Source organism: Populus trichocarpa, chromosome 6 (genome assembly GCF_000002775.5).
Source record: "Populus trichocarpa isolate Nisqually-1 chromosome 6, P.trichocarpa_v4.1, whole genome shotgun sequence".
Classification (NCBI taxonomy): Eukaryota; Viridiplantae; Streptophyta; class Magnoliopsida; order Malpighiales; family Salicaceae; genus Populus; species Populus trichocarpa.
This window is the reverse complement of record NC_037290.2, coordinates 1003325-1024046: the sequence shown is the minus strand read 5'-3', so window position 1 is coordinate 1024046 and position 20722 is coordinate 1003325. Positions and strand designations below refer to the sequence as shown.

Sequence of the window (20722 nt, the reverse complement as noted above, 5' to 3'; positions counted from 1 at the left end):
GTTTTATTTATGTCATGTCTAAGTTAATTAGATCACAAGATTAATCAAGTGTTTTTTTTTAACCCAAATAAATTCAAGTTTCTGATCAGCCTGGCCTGTCTGAATTTTAAAACAATGGTTTCACATGACAATGGCCCATATTACCCCGTCCTCATTAGATGCAAAAGGAATCGATTGATTAGGCCTAAATTATGCATCAAATTACCCACTGATTTGGCAAAATTTGGTATTAACAATTCACCACACAACCCGGTCGAAACAAAACAAGAGCAACCTCAAACCTTATTTACCACTCTCTTCGTCTCTCTCTCTTCTCCTCTCTCTCTTACAAATCAAGAAGACAAGTAAATCTTGGCTCCGACATTATAAAGATCACATTTTTAAGGTTAGTTTGACAATTTTTTTGCATTGTTTTTTTGTTTTCTTGTAATGTTTATCTTGTCCTTACAGTGCTAATCATGAGATTACTATGATCTATTGGTTTCTTAATTGGATGAAATGAGTTATGGGTTCTGTTTTTCATGAATTGTAGATGATAGTGTTGTTCCAGTTTTTCATCTGGAGCAAGAAAATGTGAAAGTTACGGTCTTTAATACGTTATTTTTTGTTGCATATTGAGGTTGTTTTTGGATTTTTAATGCTTGAATTTTGATGCCGAGGAGATTTTGAGTAATGGGTTGGTGGTGGTTTTGATTATAGGTTTATAAAGCTTGTTGCTTTATGTATCTGGGTTGGTAAAGAAATTATCTTTTTTGGTTTATTTTGTGTTTTGAGTGCTGAATTATTGGTTCAGATTGTGGGTTCATTGAGTTTTTTTATGAAATAATTGAAGAATATGAAGGAGTTAACGGAAAGAGCAGTGTTGAGGAATTTGCAAAAGGAGCAAGAAAGAGAAAGGCGGCGATTACGAGACAGACAAAGAAGGCAATCAATGAGTGTTGAAGAGAGAGAGAATCATCTTGCAAGACGACGTAGAAACTATCAGTTGAGGAGAGAAAGAGCACAAAATGTGAGAGAACCTCAGATCAATCAATCCGGTCTTGTGGATAGTGATGAATCGCCTATGCTCCTGAGTGATGAAAATCATCAAACAGCTATCTCGGTTCCTGTCCAATCTAATGGTGTTTGTCATGCTGATTTGGATCAAAGACAAGGAAGTTTTAATGCAGGCAATGCAAATTCCGTGGGTGAGGCTTGTCATTTTTGTAATGCATTTGATATGAAGGCAGCTTGATACTTACTAATAGATTTTTTTAACAGGTTTAGAAGTTCCAGCGCATAAATTAGCTAAATTACCTATAAGGTCACGTCTAAACCATATAAAACACCTTGCTCGGTCACTGGTTGATACCCTGGATATTGGTGATACTCACAAAATTCCAGCAGATTTGACGATGAAGGGGGAGACAGCTTCCAATTGTAAGCTTAAATATTGTTATTTTCATTTGATCCTGTATCATAAATATTTGTTCAAAATTGCTTGCTAATCGAGTGTCTCATGTGAATCAAATTGTTTGTCAATCGAGTGTGTCCAATGTTGGTTATAATAGAGACATTTATGTATGTTCCACCTTCTTATTGAAACCTTGGTTCAGGCACACCTCCAAAAGCATTACGATTGAATCGTGTTAAGCATCTTGCACGTGTGTTAAGCTCTGATATAACAACGACAACAGCTCAAAATCACAATCGTGAAACAGATGGTAAGAAATACATATTAAAGTTAGCTATCTTTTTCTGAGTCTGAATCAAGGAATTCTTTATTCCAGGAGAACATAATCTGCCAAGGGGAGAACATCTGATGAACAGCAATCTGCCAAAAGTTGTTCAGACTAACAATGTCAATGGTGGAGAGGAATGACTCTGCCCCAATGGTAATAATCATGAATATTTGATTTGTTTTAACATAGTACTTGCAGCTTATGGCACACTTTTCATATACAAGAGAACAATGACTAGAGATTTAATGAGTTTTTACCTATTTATTTCACTATAGTTTCTCCCCGGGGAATTGAAGAAAATGAAGCTTTTTCTCAGCCACACACACAAGGGATGGAATTTTCCAAGCTCCACCTTAAAGTTTCTCAAATCGAATATAATGTGAGTTAGAATATGTTACTAATCTTTATTAGGCTTGTATCTACTTGATGTTGTCTTGCTGTAACTAAAAGAACAATGACTAGCTTTGCTTTTGTTGTGCATATTTAGGTGACTCAATACTTTATAATGCAATCATTTTGCTATTAATATCCGCTTTCTTTTATCTATGATCATTTGGACCTCAGAAAAATTTTCCATGGATGATTGCTGCGATTTTTACTGGAAAGTTTACTTGCAGTGCGTTTCCTAATTTTAAAATGGTTTATTAATTTATCTTACACACTTAACAAGATCTGGAGAATACCAAAAAAACAGGATGGTGAAGCCTTTGTAGTACTTCCCATGCAGTGAACAAGATCTTGAGTTTTGTCGCGCGTGCATGCACACACGTGCCCGCATACAGACACTAGTCAAGTCGACTGCCCTTCATTGAAATGGTTCATGTCTGTTGCGAGCGCAAAAACCATCAAATGAATGTGCCGGCTCAAAGAATAAGGGTTGAGCTTATGTGAGGATGAGATGGATTAATTAGCCAGCTGAAACATTAAAGGGTGAAGGGATGGGTTGTGATTTCTCCCTTTTCCATTCTCTGCATGTGATTGATCATATGACCTAATGATTAACCGCACCTTTCTACACACACATATATAGTTACAGATACAAGGCTCTTGCTGTGTTGAGTAGGATTGGTAGTTTTTGAGTTTTCAAATTGCAAAATGGATTAATTAATTTACAGATAAATTATACTAAAAATTCAATAGAGGGTTAATGAAAGAAAAAACAAAAGAGAGTGGGAACAATCATATAAAAGCAAGTTATCTGTTATAAAATTCTTTAGTGGTTCCATGAACTTGATTATTGACGCCTACATGTTTAATTTTCAACATCTCTTTAAATCCGTAGTTGTTTGGGCAGCTCTTGTTAGAGACTTGTGCCATAGTGAGTATAGTAAGTTCATCAATTCTTCTCCTTCTCGACTCACCATACTACTGTTTTTCTTGTTATCCTGTAGATCGAGGACAGAGGAAGCAAAGGACGCTGCAAAAGAGCATTGTAGATAACTATTTAAGATGGAGTTGGTGGATTTTAGATTAGAGGATAGTATAAAAAGCTTAAAACTGGAGCTGGATTTTGTCCCTAGCAGCTGGGGTGCATTTCTTCTTTCTTTTTTTTTGGTTGAGGATATTTAGAAAGAAAAATGTTCTAGAAGCCTTAAACACCATCTTCATGTATGTTTTTACTGTACTAGGATTTGATTTGCAAACCCCGAATTCGGGGTGCATTGATTTTTTTAAGAAAATATTGTTGTCATGTAGTTTTGGCCTTTGCTCTTGTCTTGTTTCTAGGCGATGCATGTCTTTGTTTGCCCTCTTTGTACAGGCTACAAATAGCACTTAGAGCTTCATTTTCCCATGTATATAGGTAGTCTTCTTACAAACGATAGCTGCCTGTTAGAATTGTCATTAACATGACCCATTGCACTTCCCTGGCCATGAAATTTTTTATTTTTGATTTTGATATTTACAATTAGCATAGGAGAGTCCTTTTGAGCCACCACAGCAAGTTCTTCATGACTTCAAGGGGGCATCCCTTTTTTTCAGGTAGAGTTGGTGATTCCAAAGAATCAGAGACTCACAAGGATAGGACTTGAATCCATGTCCTTCGCATATCCTAAACTTTAACCACTTGTGCTGACTATTGAGGGTTAATGATAAAGAAGGAAGTTTTGTTATGCTAACTAGCACATCCCAACTCTTCTCCAGCAGCTTTTTTATTGCAGTAAATCAAGGATATCGAAGCAAAGAACTTGCGGTTCCGTTTCAAGCATCTATGAACTCCTCAACATATTCGAAATTCTTTGCCCACATAGTTGCACAAGCTAGACCCGTAGTTGTCAGATGCAGTCTAAAACCCGGGTTGGCTAAGTCCACTTTTGGGTTGACAAATTAACCCGAATCTATTTTAAATCGAAGCCGTTTCTAGTTTATGTCTTTAATAAAATGATATTGTTTTGGATAAAAATTAAAAAAATAAAAATTATTAGAGTTTGTGTGATTTGTCAAATTATTTAGGTTTGACAAGATCAATTTTCAAGATTTACAAATAAATCCGGCCAAAGTTTGAGCTAAATTACCATATCACAAAATTAACTCATTGAGTTTAATAATGATAGATAAACTAGGATTCCCTCCGACTTTTGTCAAGGAAACAATTTCTTTTAGTAGACATGGATTGCTGCTCTCCACCCAACCTAGCCAAACTTTTTTTTGTGAACTCCTAAAACAAGTGGTTTTGACAATCTTTCCATATCTTTTAAAGTTCTTAGCATTCATGATGATGGTTCCTCTTCGAATCACAATTCCTTGGAGCGGTTTTTCAACTATAGCTCAAGAAGTTATGGATGCTATACCAAGATATGGAGCTGCACTCATGAATCTGGACAGGATTTCTTTCGAATACTACACCTAGAATAGTTTGGCAAATCAAGGAAACTCATTATTGGTCAATGAAGCTAACTTTGCACCACAACGAGAGGGAGATGCTTCTTCTTTGAAGTCAGTAATCAAAATCCTTTCTTTGGTCCATCGAATCAACCAGGGCCTTCTAATGTTTGGTCTCATATTGATTTCTTGCCAAGCTATGGTTTTCTTACTGATCAGGTTATGAGTGAAGAACTTGCAGACCTGCTGCAGCTAAAGCATCCTAGGATTATAAGAGATGTATTTGTAAAGGTCTCATCTTTTCCCTAATGAAAGACCGTTATGGATGGCACGCCTTTATACATTGATTAAAGCTTGGAAGAATCATCAACTTGAACTTATTGAAGAAAGATCAGCTTAAACTCCAACTTGTTTCTCGACATAGCAATATGTAGAGTCGGGTAAATCCTATATTCCCATAACATTTTAACAAACAATCTTCTATGTCTTTCATGTTTATCTTTATTATAAACTCATTGCTTGGCAATCTGGATAGGTCAGAGGCAGTTTGGAGTTATATTACAGTGCCTAGATGTCCTTCAACTCGAGCAAAATGAGGTAAATTGATGCTCTCCTTTTGAGGTCTTCTTCTTATGACATAGAACATATAAGCTGAAACTTAATAGATGTGATCCTGCAATATCTTGTATCTTAGTCTTCTTAGCAGATTCAATCCACAATTACAATGAAAAGAGCCAGTGATGGTGTGATTGCATTCGGACACTAGCAGCTAATTGTTCCTCTTGGTTCAAGTATTTCCCAGTTAATCAAATGTACTTTCATGTTAAACATAATACAACCCTTACGCGTTGTCAGACAGCATACTGAATTTAGCACAAAATTATGTGTATTTGATGTTAAACAGTCCACATCACCCTTTTCTGAAAACACCTTGATCTGTCGTTTGTTGTCTTAAAGTCTGACTGTTGTTTTGCAAAAACACAATTTGCGTAATATGATTACAGTTGCTATTTAGACAAGCCATGGAGTATTGTCCGAAGTTGGCAATGGATCAACGAGGATGTGTCTCCTTGAAACCTTTCATCCTCCACAGCAAAGGTTACTACAAGAACGCACTTCTAGAACTCATCTGCAGCCATGGAGTATACCTCTCACAAGACCCTCTAAGGTAAGAATAATTTCTGTCCTACAAAGTATGGCACAGTTGTATGCAAGGATAACACATATACTATCCAATTATCCTCTGATTTTGTTTTACAATTCCAATTGACGGTGTAAATTAACAGGTCATGTCATACACCAGCACTCAACACATCTATTGGAATCATAACACAAGGAAACTTCCATAGCAGTTGAGTTTGATTAATGTTTTATGATAGAAACGATAGATACAGGAAAACAAAAAACAAAATAAATATATTTTTGAGATAGTAAAAGAATACATCTCTTTTATTTTTACTTTTTGTTTTTTTACTACGAGATACTAACTAAACGCAAATGAGACTAATATGCTATCATAAATTGAAAGTAGAACATCTAATTTCATTGAAAAAGAACAGAAAAATGACACTCTTAAACGCAATCAAGCATTTGTTCACCACTTAAGAGTTAAGATCATTAGAGAGTATAAAACTGTATTTTCTAGTTCATGACCTTTGTTTATGAAAAATGAGTTGGGCCCTGAAAAAAGGGGTACCAGATAGTAATAACCAGGCCCATCGTTGGCTAATGCAAGCTAGAAAACCTCACGACACTCTGTCGGCTATCTTCTAACCCTCACATCACCATCAGCCGCACGATATCCATCCAACAGTCCAGATTAATCCACAAACCTCTATAAGTTGTCCCAGCCACTAGGGTTTTAGTCATCTACTCATCTTTACATTGCCTTCTCTGCCTGCCTGCCTCTCAGCTGCAGCCTCTCTCGCACTTGCTTTCAACTTCTTTTAGCTTCATACACTTCAAAGTTCTGATCTTTTTTTCCTGATTTTCAAAACAAAACCCAGTTCTTTGTTTCCATTACTTAGCACGTTAAGAGTTCAAAGATCTGACTTTTATGCTTGATAGACTTAAAAGGTTTAGACTTTTTACTGTTTGCTAAATACCAGTTCGTTTTTTTTTTGTTGATTAGCACTTGAAAACTTCAAATATTTAATCTTTGTTAGTTTTATGAAATTTGATTTTGTAAATCAAAGTCGTGTTCTTATCCTATTCTTTATTATTCTTGTTTAACTCTTAATCATGTTTTTTTTTGTTAAACGTGACGGGGATTTTTACTTCAAATCCTTACTATATAATTGGAGCAAACGATTTAAATCAATGTTTGTATATTCCAAAGTAAAACGTCACAAAGAAAATCCCAGGCATGTCGAGGTCCTCCACCGCGAGCTCCTCCGTGTAATGGGATGGTCTCATATTCCATTGCCTTGTGTAGCGGCGTCGCTGCCATTACAATTTGGGACTGGCCATGAGGCAAACATTTATATTTATAATTGTCTTTTTCTATACTTAATGTTAATTAGTGTGTTGCCAATGATGAGAATTAACACCATATTACCATCTTTCGGGACTGAATGGCTTTTAAAGCCTTGCTGACATTCTGCAATTCTGAGGCATTATTATTTTTACTTATTAACAGTTTTTGTTCTTTATTTTTCTCTTGTTTTCCCTTATTTTAAATCAAGTTATCTTAGATTTGCCATTATAAGACTGCTTTGGATCATTTTGAGATTTGGGCTCGCGAGGCTAAATTTTAAAAGGGCACAGGACAGAGTTCGGCTTTGTAATCGGAGAAGAGATGTGTTTATTACATGGCTTTCATACAAGTAATAATGTGTTTCATGGAACCTGTCTTGTTCAACAACAAAATGGACTACCTACTTAACTATTCTATTGAACCTAAAAGAATTAAGAATTTTAATGCAATATTCAATGACTTTGAAACTGGACATTGAATTTTGAATTTTAATAATGGAAGAAGGTTAAACAAATATTTAATTCAATGATATTAATGTGCTATATCAATGGAGATAGGGAGAGTTCAACACTTGAGAGTTTGGATGGGCAACATCCTCATAGAGAATTGTGTATGTGAGGCCTGTGGCTGAAGTGCCTTGTCCAGCAATTCGAGAGACCATCGGCATCTGAGCTTCTCGAGCATCCTTTATTTGATTAAACCAAAATCTGGAATGTTTTCAACAATCAGCTAAGATATAAAGATCAGTTCCTCTCCAAGACAATGGTTGGTCTGGTACCTTTGGTGCCTAGAATTTCATCTGGTGTCCTGTTACAAGACAAGAGAAGACAGGAAAACTTAGTAACATACAAGAAGGGGGAAAACAGAACAAAACAAAAATAGAGATTATGAACATTAGCCAAATCAAAAGGTTTAGTTATAAGTGGTTTAGACGAGCCCTTAGAAAGGGGTCTTTCCTCCTACAATATTTGGTGCCTTTTTTTCTTCTCCAAAGTATTTAGGTAGAGCAAAACAGGAAAGGCAATTGAGGAATTGCATTCTGCCTACCCTTTCAAAGGCGAATAGAGCATTCAAGAAAGGCAGTCACTTACTAACTAAAACACAGAGAAAGGAGAGATCCTGCTGAAACAGCCTAGACAGTAGTCCATATAAATACTGCAAAAAATGAACAAATAATTAAAATAGAAAAGGAAAAGAAAAGAAATCTATCTAAGGCAAAAGAAATGAACCAAAACGAAAGGAGTATAACTTCAAGTTTCTTCAGAAAGCAGCAAGTTGAGGTTGTTATCCAACTGATGTCCAATAACCAAGGAAATAAAGAAAAATTACGTTCAAAGCATATAAAGTCTTTCAGTACTATTGCATACACGCAGCGCTCATAAAACAATTATCTAGTATAAAAGAAATTTATTAGTTGTAAGAACAGCTTGACTATAGAAATATATCCATCCAAGTTATTCTGATATTTAAAAATTTAATTGTCTCCTTTCTTTGTACGGAATGCGCAACTAAGACTTAAAACACAGCTTTAAAGGATTATGAATGGGGGACTACCAAGTACCAAAGACAAAAATGATAAGCAAATTGTTTGGCAGTAAATAAAACAAAGAGATGAATATGGCATCTTCACCTTGAGTTTGGACTATTAAAGATTTCTGTTGGCAGACATTATTAAGGTGAAGCCTTCCACCTCAATAATTACTGGCTCAAACTAGTACCTATCTCCTTTACTTGTATCCAGCCAAAAATCCCACCAGCAGGCAAAGCATGAACCCTTTGACGTTCAAAAAAATCCAAAAGTGAACAAAACACAATATGATCACTACAAAACGAACGCTCATTTCTTTCACCAAAGATTATTTCCAGAGCCCATAAATTATAATCCCAGCGATTCTTAGCAGCCAATGGCCTATCCAAGCAGAAATTCTGATGTCCCAACTGGGACATGTTTCTTTTAGATTATAAAGTAGGCCAAACAAGATTCCATCTTTCAAGAGCAGAAGCTACCTTTCTGTCACGAAAACTGAGCATAGGTGATGGTCTGACCCTCTGAGTTACTTTGTTTACCGAAATTGTAAACCAAGATATTCCATGTCACATCATTAGGTACAAAGCCATTCTCAACACCTCTATAGAGAAGAAAACATGCATCATCAAATGCTCCCTCTCTACAGAGCCAGCAAATCAGAGTGTTGTATGTAATAGAATCAGGTTGTATTCCTTCAGCCTGCAATTTCTCAAAGAGATTCAAAGCCTCTTGGATGCGTCCTCTCTTGCATAAACCATTAATTAGGCTATTGTAAGTGACTATGTCTGGCGAGAAACCTCGATGAATCATGTCTCTCATAAACTCTAGTGCATTATGTACTTTGCCAGCTGTACAGAAGCCATTGATCAGAATATTACAAGTGATAATGCTGGGGGTTAGCCCCTTCCTGATCATTTCTTCAAACAAACCCAGTCCCTTCTCAACAGCCCCAGTTTTGCAAAGTGCCTTTATTAGACCATTGTAAGTGATTTCATCAAGAGGGCATCCTCTAAATAACATATCATTTACAAGCTTAAGGGCTTCTTGGATTTCACCTCTCCTCAAAAAAGCATGAATCAACGTGTTGAAAGTTACACTGTTAGCAATAACACCCTCTAAAACCATATCGCGGTAAAGAGCCAAAGCATCCTCCATCTCATCAACCCTGCACAGACCAAAAATTAAGGAATTAAAAGTAAATATGTCAGGCTTGCATCCTTTACTTGACATTTCACCAAACATGTCCAGGGCTTCATGAATCTTTCCATGCTTGCACAAGGCAGATATTAGGGCATTGTATCCCACTGTATTCAGACTAAATCCCTTAGTTAACATCTCACGTAAAATAAGACCAGCTTCCTCTAGTTGGCCTTTCTTGCAGAACCCATCAATCAAAATTGTATATGTATTTAAGTTGGGCTTGCACCCCTTAGCATCCATGTCATTAACCAATTCAAGAGCAGAACCAAAAAGCCCCTTCTTGCAAAGGCCATTAACAAGTGTGCTAAATGTGAAAACATCAGGAACATAGCCATTGTTTATCATCTTGTCATAAACAAAAGCTGTGGCTTCATTCAATCTTCCATTCCTCACAAATCCATTAACCAGTGTATTGAAATGCACAACATTTGGACCAGGGACTTTGCTCAACAATGCCTGAGCTTCATCGATTCGACATGTTTTACACAATCCATGCATTAGGTATCCATAAGTCATGTCATTAGGGGTAAATCCCTTGAGAATCATCCGGTCAACCAATTTTGCTCCCTCAAGAACTCGATTGAGCCTACAGAAACCATAAATAACAGTATTGAAGGTATTGACGTCAGGCGGGCAACCCATCAAGAACATTTCCTCCAAAAGTTTCAAGGCCTCGTCGACTCTATCTCTCTTGGAAAGTGCATCTATCAAAGTCTGGTAAATCATCGAATTTGGCACACAACCATGTTTAGTCATGTCCCTAAGCAGCAAGCAGGCATTATCCACCTCATTAACCATACAAAGTGCTTTCATCACCAGCCCAAATGTATAATCATTTGGCGAAACACCCTTACTCAACATGTCATAGAAAACATTGGATGCAACACTAGGACAATTACCAACTACTAATACATCCAATACAACATTATACGACCTAAAGCTTGGTTCACAACAATAAACACCCTTCATATCCAATAACAACCTAGTTGCTTGTCCAGGCAAACCAGCTCTTCCATAATATTTCATAATCAAAATAAAAAGGGACTCTCTAAAAACAATCCCCTCCTCTTTCATTTGCAATAACAACCTATCTATAACCTTAAAACCCGCAGCTGCCCCAAGCTTATCAATCAACAAATAGTACACACTAAATGAGTGGCAATAGCCCTTTTGGGCACCAGCCCACTTGAATATCTCCATTGAAGTTTCCACATCGAGTGGCAATTCAAGAAGTTTACAAAGTTGAAATGGTGTAATCTTATTGAAAGATCTTCTAAGTTCTTTAAGGTCAAATGGCTTGAGTAATCTTTCCCATTCAGTCTCATGTGCCGACTCATTATCTTTTGAGTTAAAACCACTGAATTTTCTAACAAATCCAGATGGAAAAAGTGATAAAGACTGGGTTTTGATAAAAATTTGAAGGGTTTTGCTCACAGGGGCGAGCTTTGGTCCCTTCAACATTAGTGAACAAGAAAAACTAGCATAGGCTTTTAAAGACAACTAATAAAGATAGCCCTTTGAGAACAGTAACTGAGCATCACGTACCTTGATAGAAAGACAAGAAGAGAGAAAACTGAAGATCAAATGATGTTCTGTTTCTGAGACAGAAGCTGAAGTAGAACTAGGAAACATAGATGGAGCCAAATTTTCACCCGAGCTATCGGTCTTTAAGTGCCAGAGGAGGTGGGTGGGTTTTTAGCCCTGGCCTATATGTTCTTCTGGGCCTAAGCTTCACACCATTTTAGGTCTTCCTTGAAAATCTTCAAATTTGGAATTCTGAAAAATTATTAGGTATTTCATCGATAACCATAGATATAAAATCTAAACCTGTACATAACCTGATTTATGTTAAGTTCATGGGTTAGAAAGATTAATTTAAATTAACTGAGTTAATTCAAGTGATTTTATTTTAAGGTTTTTTTTTTAAATAACTTAGAATAATATTATTTTAAATTTTTATTAAAATCAAATTAGATTGATAGTATCATGGATTAACTTATCTAGTTAACTGGGTCGGCTCCCACATAGCTCAACATGAAACTCGTACCAACATATTTTTAAAGTTTTTTCTTGTTAATAATTTTTTTTAATATTTAGCATAGGCAGAACAATTTACTTGATTTCTATTCGAGGTAAGGGGCATTGGTTACAATGATTTGCATGGCAGATTCGAGTAAGAAATGAGCAGACTTCTTTTAAAGATATCAGTGACAGTGATGGACACCTTAGTTTGGTCCTTCTCCATACTTCAAAAGGCAACTTGCCATCCGAAATACTGCACTTGGTCATTCCATTATCCATACGTTTTCATCATCCACATAAAGTAGTAACAAAAACATTTGTGGCTTGAAGCCTTTTTTTTTTTTTTTCCTGATTGCAAATCTTCAAGATCCCACATTCATCACATTACAAATTTTCCCCTTTCAAAAGATCTAAGCTATATGTACAATCCTGCAGGGGGAACAGGATAGATTAACAATTCAGTTTTGAACATATTGCAGCGACCAGCAGCACAATAGCGGAATCAGAGTATGGTGATGGTAAGAATAGATGAGCTACACACAAGAGCTACACTGAACGTTCTGCGATCCCAGGACCATTCTTGCAGCTTCAACTGCAACTTGTCCGCTGACATAGTGCTGGCGACATACAGGCATATAAACATCAGCCCCGCCAATCAGTTCTGTCTGTGTCTCCTCTGTCTTTCTTAAGGTGAAGAAAGCACGTTTTCCACAAATCTCACACCGAGCGCTTAACTTAGTGACGGAATCAGCAAGGGGAATTATATCAAGTACAGAACCAAAACTCCTCCTGTGAATATTTTATTCCAAGGTCAAAAGGGACTTCATTGAATTTGAGAAGAAGGTTATGATATATGAAGTTGTGAAACACATGATTAATAAAGTAATGGGCAAGAATTCTGGAGAAAAAAACAAAATCATTGAAACAAAGTGGTAGGCTTGAAATATACCTCAGATAGTCACCATCCAGGCCAGCAACTATTACAGTTTTGCCATCATGATCAGCAACTTCACGGCAGAAATCATACAAGTCTTCAAAGAACTGTGCTTCATCAATACCGATCACATCTAGCTGTCATCAAGTAGCTGTTGTGAGTCTTTATTACCAAGTTTACTTGCAAAAAGCTTGCAAAATGTATATTGTCAATCATCCAGTGTTCAAGTATTTTCCAGTGTACATCTTCCAAAAGCAATTCACCTTTCATTTTAAAGACAAGAACTAAAATTTCAAAAGGATGTACGAGAAACTGACTGCTTAGCATTCATACATTAGAGTTCAGACAAGTTACTTAATAAACGCTATGGCAACATTCTATACAAGACAAATCACCAGATTTTGACATTGAGATACCTGGTCATAAGCATCCTGACCTAATTTCTGTCTGAATGATGACAAATTGGGCAGCGCACAACATGGCAATTTGACCCCATCATGTGTCGCTACTGAATCCAATCCATATCTATTATCCTTGTTTGATTTTATAATTGCTACGTTTCTGCATGACAGGTAGAAAAGAAGAATGAATAACAAAACAACAATTCTGTTGATAATATGACATTGTTTAATTCCCCATGGGACTCTACTTTAAACCATCTCACCAAAAGTTGTTAATTGGCAAGTCCTAAATTCCAAACACTGTTGGATATATGCGTAATCTCCTTGGTAAAATTTCAATTTTAAGTATCCCAACAGAATCTTTTTATTTATTTATCTATTTATTTATTGACAAGCATCAGGACAGAATCTTAATTTATAATGAAAACCAATTCTGAATTCTTCAAGCCCCTTTTGCACATATCCAGAAACCTGTGTATTCCAAGAAATCAAGCTTTTATCCATCAATGTATCGAACAACACACGCATGATCTTCAAATCCCCAGATTTGGCATACAATATTGTCAATTTAGTCTTCAGATAGTTGTTTGGAACAAACCCAACAACAGCCATTTGTGCATGGATTCTTCTCCCCTTATACATTTTCCTGAAAATGCATTCTTGAAACAGGAGAGCACAGCTCCCACGGTCCAGTTCCAACCCCAATTGCCATAATAGCCACATGGCTTCATTCATTCTCCCTGTTATACAAAGAAACTTTAATGTTTTCTCCAATTCACGCAAATTCCTAGCCTGAAAGCTGGCAATGTCTACCCATGATAATCACACTCCTTCGATCCAAAAAACATTGTCAAACTCCCACCTTTTTAAAGTTCAAACTACACCATCAATCCATCTGTAATGTATCATACTAAAATCAAGTCCATAATGTACAATAACATGCGTGTTTCACTTTGTCTAATATGTGTCTCAAGACAGCTACTATATCAACAATAAAACTAAAATATGAAGCCAAACCGAACAAGAAATAAAAGAAACCCAAAAATCCAAAATCACACAAACAACAAAATCAAATTCTAACAAAAACCCAGATCATAAAAACACAAAAATAAGCCAAGGAACAGAAAATCAAACCTGCCATCATTGATTTCAGCTTGAACACGGTGAAGAAGAGTGGTAGTTTTGCCAGCAAACATAGGGCCAACAATCACATGAATTTCACCAGAAGAAGTAGAAAGAGAGGATTTTGAATGGACACACCGAGTCTGAATTAGAAAATTTGAAGGCTCAATTGAAAGCATAATGCGTTTTAGAGGCGAAGAAGAAATGGGGTTTTGAGTTTTCGAGAAAAGATTGGATTTTGAAGCTAAAGAGAAGAGATTGGAAGCTAAAGGTGTGGCCTTTATTGACATAGGTGAGAATAAGACTGTTGGGGTGATTAGTGACTTCATTCTTGAAATAGTAATTGTTTTGTGACTTTCATGGTTGTGCTAAATTTAGGGTTTAAGGGTTTCAGAGAGACAGGTTTTAAGCTTTCTGCTGTGTGTGTGTGTGTGTGTGTGTGAGAGAGAGAGAGAGAGAGAGAAAGTCGTAATAATGTTTTGCTTATTTTTGTAGAGTTCGAGGTTTCGAGTAGTGTGGTGTCGTGTGTTTTTTTTTCACCCAATGATCATCGAGTGTCTCGGACCAAATTCTTTCTCACTTTTCTTTTTTTATCGGATGGTAAACATATCCATGGTTATCAAATCCGATTTGAGTTTGACCGGCTCAAGATTCATGGATACTTTTGGAGGGTGGTTGGATTATATTTTAAAAAAAATTAAATTTTATTTTTGAAAAAATTTTAAATTAATATTTTTTTTTAGTATTTTTTTTATTGTTTAAATGTGTTGATATAAAAAATAAAAAAAATATAAAAAAAATATTTTGAATTTTTTGAATTTTATTTTTGAAAAAGTTCCAAATTAATATTTTTAGTGTTTTTTTATTGTTTTGATGTGTTGATATCAAAAATAAAAAAAAATATTATTTTAATATATTTTTAAGTGAAAAATATTTTACAAAATATCATGCACTATAATCTCAAACATAACCTTAAATAGAAGGGTTATTAGTAACCTAGTCAAAGTTTAAGTTACAAGCTTTGTTTAGTTAATATAGGTTAACTCTAGAATAATATTAACTTCTTTTTTTTTTTACTAAAATGATATTATTTTAAATCACAATTTTAAAAAAATATTAAAATTAACTTAATCGAGTTTAATTAGTTCAAACTTTCTAACCAAATTAAAATATAACTCATCTTGATTCGAGCTTTAAGTTAATGAGTTATTTAGTGAATCCACTCTATTTAATAACTACTAGTATATTAACCTATGCTTTGCAGCGGGTCAATATTAATTTTTTTTTAAATGTAAAAAAAAATATTAACAGTATAAAAAATGTTTTTAAGTGCATTGGATCTAATAGTCTTGCTAAATTCAAGAGTCTTGAGTCTGACACCCAAGTAATTTGGGTCTTACTTGTTTGCTAGACCCAAGTAAATATGGGTCCAGCACAGCTTTTTGAATTTAAAAATAATAAAATCAATGTCATGCCCAAGAGTCTGGGCATTGTTGTCAGACCCAAGTCGCCTTGGTATGGCCTGGTTGCTAGGCCCAGGCGCTTAGGTCATGCCAGACCCAGGCATTGAGTTAAAAAAATATAGTTAAAAAAGAGAGGGAAAAAAAGGATAGAATTTCAATTGAAGGAATAACAAATTCTTAAACATATATAAAAAAAATAAATTATTTCAATGGGAAGATCTGATTTGAATTTTTAGACCTAAAACGTTAAATTAAATTTTTGTGATGATTTGTTGTTTATAAATAATTTCTGAACTTGGATTTCTGTTTAAGATACTTCAAAGATGTTTTTTTTATAAAAAATAAAAAATTTTATAAATCTCAACATTTTAATTATCACCTATTCAGACCCAATTCGCTTAGGTCTAACATGGTTGCTAGGGCCAGGCGCTTGGGTTATGTCAGACCCAGACATTAAGTTAAAAAAAAACAGAGAAAAAAAAAGAAGAGAAGATAGAATTTTTATTGAAGAAATAACAAATTCATAAACATAAAAAATGAACTATTTCAATAGAAAAATATGATTTAAATTTTTAGATTTAAAATGTTAAATTAGATTTTTATGAAGATTTGTTGTTTATAAATAATTTCTAAACTTGAATTTTTGTTTATGATACTTCAATGATAGTTTAAATGTATTTTTTAGAAAAAAAAAATTACAAGTCTCAACATTTTAATTATCATCTGCTCAAACTAAAATTGTTTATGTCTAGCATGACTACTAGACTCAAGGCTCCCGGGTCTAACATGGTTGCCAGACCCAGACGTGCAGTTTGGCAGACCCCGACTCATGAGTCTGGCATGGACCTAAAAGTCGTGGGTCTGGCAAACCATGCCAAACTCAAGGTGCGTTGGTCTAGCCTTGGGTCTGGCAGTCATGCCTAACTCAAGGTGTGTTGGTCTAGCCTTGGATCTGGCAGTCATGCATGACCCGGGATACTTAGGTCTAGCAGTCATGTCAGGCCCAACGTAGCCATGTTAGATCCAACGTGCTTGGGTACGACACACATGTTTGATCTAACAAACAACAGACAAAAATGACAATTGTATATTTTAGTTGTTAGGGGAGAGAAAATAAAGAAAAAATGCAAACAATCGATCACCGACAGCAATTCAATCATTTTCTGTCTATACGCGCCATACTATGTGAAGAGAGCACAACTGTGTATCCAGTAAGACGGCGAATGACCAGATTTGACCATAAAAAAGCATCACACGCGCTTCCTTAATAACATGGACACCAGTGGGAATGAAAAAGAAAGCTAAAAAAATATCTTGCAAAAAGACAAAAAAATAAAAAAATAACACTACTATTATAATTTATAATAAAATATCTTTTAATTTACAATAATTTTTTAACACCGTTTAACTTTTATTATAATAACCAAGATACCAACTAATATTAACACAAAGTTACTTTTTCCAACTAATATTAAAATATTATTTTTATATTGATTTGATGTTTTAAAAGAATAATATTTTTGAACATGAAATTCATTGTTCAAGATTAACACGTCATTTAACTACCGGATCAATCTCTCTATCTTAAATTCGCTGGTCAGGAATTGAATGTTTAGAAATTCGTTGGGTTTTCTTTGCATTCATGCAAGGTATGATCTCGGCCATCCATCAACATTTAGCATTTTCAACATTAAATGTTGATGTTTTTATTGCTAATTTTATTTTTAATTAACCAAGTATTATTTAGGGTGGGATGTGATCCAAGTTTTTTTATTTTTCTTCCTAAAAGCACCACAATGTTATTTTAAATTGACTTATATTAACTTATCTACTTTGTGATTCTAACCTTGAATCAAGTCATAAACCAGGTTGAATTTTATAACTATAACTTGAGCAGTATAATTAACAAAGTAAAAAAATGTTAAATTTAGAAACAAGTGATGTAAACCTCTTGATCATATAGTTAAGCAATCACCAACAAAGTAGATAACAACTCGAAAAATAAAAAACAAGGCTTAATAGAGCCTTGACTTAGAGGTAACTCTGTATCTAAAAACCAAATATATTGAAAAAAGACTTAGATACTGAGATAACCTTGTATCTAATAATCCTAAGTATGTGAATGATGCTACGAATCTAGTTAATTTTCGATAAGTCAGTGTACGATTTTTATCCTTGCAAATAAAAGTTGTTCTGCCACAAATAAACAAAAAAACTCACGTTTATTCTTCAAATTGATACTGAAATTCGCAGCCAAAAAAACATAATATAGTATCCTCTAAATAACCATAATGGATTCTTTTTAGGCTGCAAGCTAATGGTCATAAACTAGTAATTAATTAACATTAGTCTAATAATAAAATAAACCCCTAAACAATAACTAATGGGCCAGAAAAAATCTAAATTAAAAAATAATTATTCAACATTAAGTAAATAAATAAAATGGAATAATAAAAACAAAGTCTTCATGCCAAAATTTCTTCATGTAACCTGAGTCTCTAATTTTTGCATATTTGTGGTAGATTTTCAGTCCCGACTTCAAACATGTTGTTCTCTCTTGTCTGGATGAATTATTAGGCTTACCATATATGATTGGAAACCCTGAGATGTCTAGTTTCTAGACCAACCTAAATCGCAACAAAATTCCACCTGCAGCTTCATATATGCCCCTAACATTACACAGAGATCTAGTCTGATAGATTTGACAAGATTTGTCTAGTAACTTTAACTTCTAAAATAATATGTTTATGAACTTCATTTGACCTGACAATTTACTAAAATATAGTTACATGTGTCTAATATGTCATTGTAAAATTTCAGTTCGTTTTGATGTACGCTTTAAGAGATATATTTGATCTCGCAAAATTAATTAATAAATATTTTAAAATCAAATTTAAACCAGATGTAGTTTATATCAACAAGGCTTTGTGTATTAATTTGATCTTCTTTAAAAATGAACAAAAAAAAAAAACATAACACATTAAATTTTTTTCATTGTTGTTATTGCAATCACCTAGTTGTGCATCAAACGAAACCCTAATCACTTACCCTTTCCCCCCTAAAATCAGATAACCTTTTGGTTTCACTTTTCCCTTTCCCTTTGTGGAGACTTTTCAAAGAGATAGCAGAGCTCTTTCATTATATCATCTGGTCCACCATGATAGCAACAAACCAAATATGAGAGATTGGGATTTGGTAGTTTCACATCGATGCTAACAATGCAAACTTGTATTTCTTTGCCATTAATTTCATTGTAAATATAGTTCAAACCTTTCCCATTTATGCTTGGTCTATTTTGCGAACCCTAAGCACAAATTATAGGGTAAATCATGCATGTTTCTATTAGTTTGTATATTTAGCTGAATCAAACCCTCTACTTTAAATTTGATCAAATCAATCCCTGATTTACCCATAAAAGGCAATTTGAGATTATCCAACATGAAATAGGTGGCGAAAATGGCATGAATTTGCTGTTTAGTTAGTAATGGAGTTGGAGAAAAGAGCTTAAATCACCTCAAATTGTAAGTAGAGATTGATTTTATCAAACTAAAAATAAAAATATCAGATCAGTTCGATCGAACGAGGAACCATATATGTAAAATCAATTTTAGCCAAATAAACAGTCCTGAAAACTTATCCTATCTTAGTCATTTTTATGTCATTTACAACTTAGAGTTTCATGTATTTATTCAAAAATAAATAAAAAATTATTTCATGTATCCGAGATTTGCCCAAGATTGTCTTGTCCATTGCCTCTCAATTGATGGCTCTTTGGCACCAAAGTAAATAAATGTTGATTAAGATTTTCAACCTCGGCGTTCCTTTATTATCCATATTAGGTAAAACAGTAAGGAATTAAACCCAAGTTCTTGGAAATTGCAAGTGATTAGATCACTAGATGCACAATCTTCTACCTATAACCGATAGCAATATGTAATACATATATATATATATATATATATATATATATATATATATATATATATATATATATATGAGTTGTGGTGCTGGAAATGCTAAGCATAATCAATGGCTCGGGAGGTGGTTTTTTATTGTGATATTGTTGATCAAGGAAAAAGGCAAGTGGAGGGTAAGGCAATGGAATTGCAATCCAATGACATCATGCATGTGCACCAATCCTATATATATATATATATATATATATATATATATATATATATATGTAGGCTGTAGGCACCAAATGAGTATTAATGTTGATGCATCCATCTGTTCTTCGGATGAGTGGGAAGACAAGGGATCCCTTCTGTCTTTCACACATCTCCAGCTTTATCGAATATTATAATTAAAAGTTGTGCCCAAAGTTGTTTTCATGAAATAAGAAAGAAATAGCCATCTTATCTATTGAAACATTCATTCTAAGCATCACTCATCAACTCATGGACATATTCAAAGTCACTTTATATATATATATATATTTTCTTCCAAGAACATGTAATGGGTTAGGAATTAGGATGAATAGTTCAAACCCTTGCCTCTGCATCAAACAATCCTTTTACGTGGAACAAAACAACCATATTTGATGTTTCTTTGGCATCATAAATTGAAAGGATTATGAAGGGACTAAATTTACAACACCTCTTAACTAACACTGGTTTAGGGATATGGTACATCATTTGCCCGTGTGAATTTGATTAATTTTTTTTCATGTAAAAAGAATTTTTAGATGTTATTATCATGTTTTTTAATATAAAAAAGTTTAAATAGTGTAAGGATTGGCTTTTTAATGACCCGGTCAACTTTAAGGTTTTAAAGATAATTTGAATAATTGTTAAAAATATAGTTTGACTAAAATAAATTTCTAAGATATTTTTTTCAAATATTGAGACGAAACATATTTAATTGATCCAGATTAACTTGTCAAAATTCATGACCTATATCATAAGATTATAATAACCCCATAAAAAAAATAATTGAAATAAATTATGAAATTCAATTCCTAATCAACCCAATATTGAAAGTTGAAATTGAAAAAAAGAATTAATTAAAAAAATATTAGAAAAAAACAACAACTCGA

At 34.2% G+C, this 20722-nt stretch overlaps 3 protein-coding genes, 1 long non-coding RNA gene and 1 other non-coding gene across 11 annotated transcripts; 3 read left to right on the top strand and 2 right to left on the bottom strand.

Annotated features, from left to right (window-relative positions):
• Window positions 1–129: 129 nt before the first annotated feature.
• On the top strand, window positions 130–3415 carry LOC7463691 (uncharacterized). Of its 3 annotated transcripts, none has more exons than XM_024603352.2 (7): window positions 130–385; window positions 794–1187; window positions 1261–1419; window positions 1596–1703; window positions 1770–1874; window positions 1997–2100; window positions 3113–3415. In XM_024603352.2, exons 2-5 carry the CDS (start codon window positions 836–838, stop codon window positions 1859–1861), a joined length of 711 nt encoding a protein of 236 aa, XP_024459120.1. In that variant the 5' UTR covers window positions 130–385; window positions 794–835; the 3' UTR covers window positions 1862–1874; window positions 1997–2100; window positions 3113–3415. The 3 variants fall into 3 exon arrangements, with proteins under 3 accessions (XP_024459120.1, XP_002308801.1, XP_006380899.1); XM_002308765.4 differs by having other exon boundaries at window positions 136–385; window positions 833–1187; XM_006380837.3 differs by lacking the exon at window positions 3113–3415 and adding an exon at window positions 2392–2738 and having other exon boundaries at window positions 136–385; window positions 833–1187.
• An 844-nt stretch (window positions 3416–4259) lies between these two features.
• On the top strand, window positions 4260–7024 carry LOC112327851 (uncharacterized). 2 transcript variants are annotated; one of them, XR_008059507.1, is made up of 4 exons: window positions 4260–4655; window positions 4761–4981; window positions 5077–5709; window positions 5828–7024. It is a non-coding gene; the product is annotated as an uncharacterized LOC112327851 (long non-coding RNA). The 2 variants fall into 2 exon arrangements; XR_002982261.2 differs by having other exon boundaries at window positions 4260–4981.
• A 43-nt stretch (window positions 7025–7067) lies between these two features.
• Window positions 7068–7157, top strand: LOC112328060 (small nucleolar RNA SNORD96 family). Its single transcript, XR_002982711.1, has one exon. It is a non-coding gene; the product is annotated as a small nucleolar RNA SNORD96 family (small nucleolar RNA).
• Window positions 7158–7485: 328 nt separating this feature from the next.
• LOC18099759 (pentatricopeptide repeat-containing protein At5g64320, mitochondrial) lies at window positions 7486–11564 on the bottom strand. Of its 4 annotated transcripts, XM_024602734.2 has the most exons (4): window positions 8648–11564; window positions 8109–8172; window positions 7796–7824; window positions 7486–7724 (listed from the first exon to the last, which is right to left on the bottom strand). In XM_024602734.2, the coding sequence occupies exon 1, from the start codon at window positions 11204–11206 to the stop codon at window positions 9032–9034; it is 2175 nt and encodes a 724-aa protein (XP_024458502.1). In that variant the 5' UTR covers window positions 11207–11564; the 3' UTR covers window positions 7486–7724; window positions 7796–7824; window positions 8109–8172; window positions 8648–9031. The 4 variants fall into 4 exon arrangements, with proteins under 4 accessions (XP_024458502.1, XP_024458499.1, XP_024458503.1 ...); XM_024602731.2 differs by having other exon boundaries at window positions 7486–7824; XM_024602735.2 differs by lacking the exon at window positions 8109–8172.
• A 519-nt stretch (window positions 11565–12083) lies between these two features.
• Window positions 12084–14722, bottom strand: LOC18099758 (thymidine kinase). The gene is made up of 4 exons (XM_006380835.3): window positions 14237–14722; window positions 13118–13262; window positions 12717–12838; window positions 12084–12556 (listed from the first exon to the last, which is right to left on the bottom strand). The coding sequence occupies exons 1-4, from the start codon at window positions 14551–14553 to the stop codon at window positions 12301–12303; spliced, it is 840 nt and encodes a 279-aa protein (XP_006380897.2). The 5' UTR covers window positions 14554–14722; the 3' UTR covers window positions 12084–12300.
• Window positions 14723–20722: the final 6000 nt, after the last annotated feature.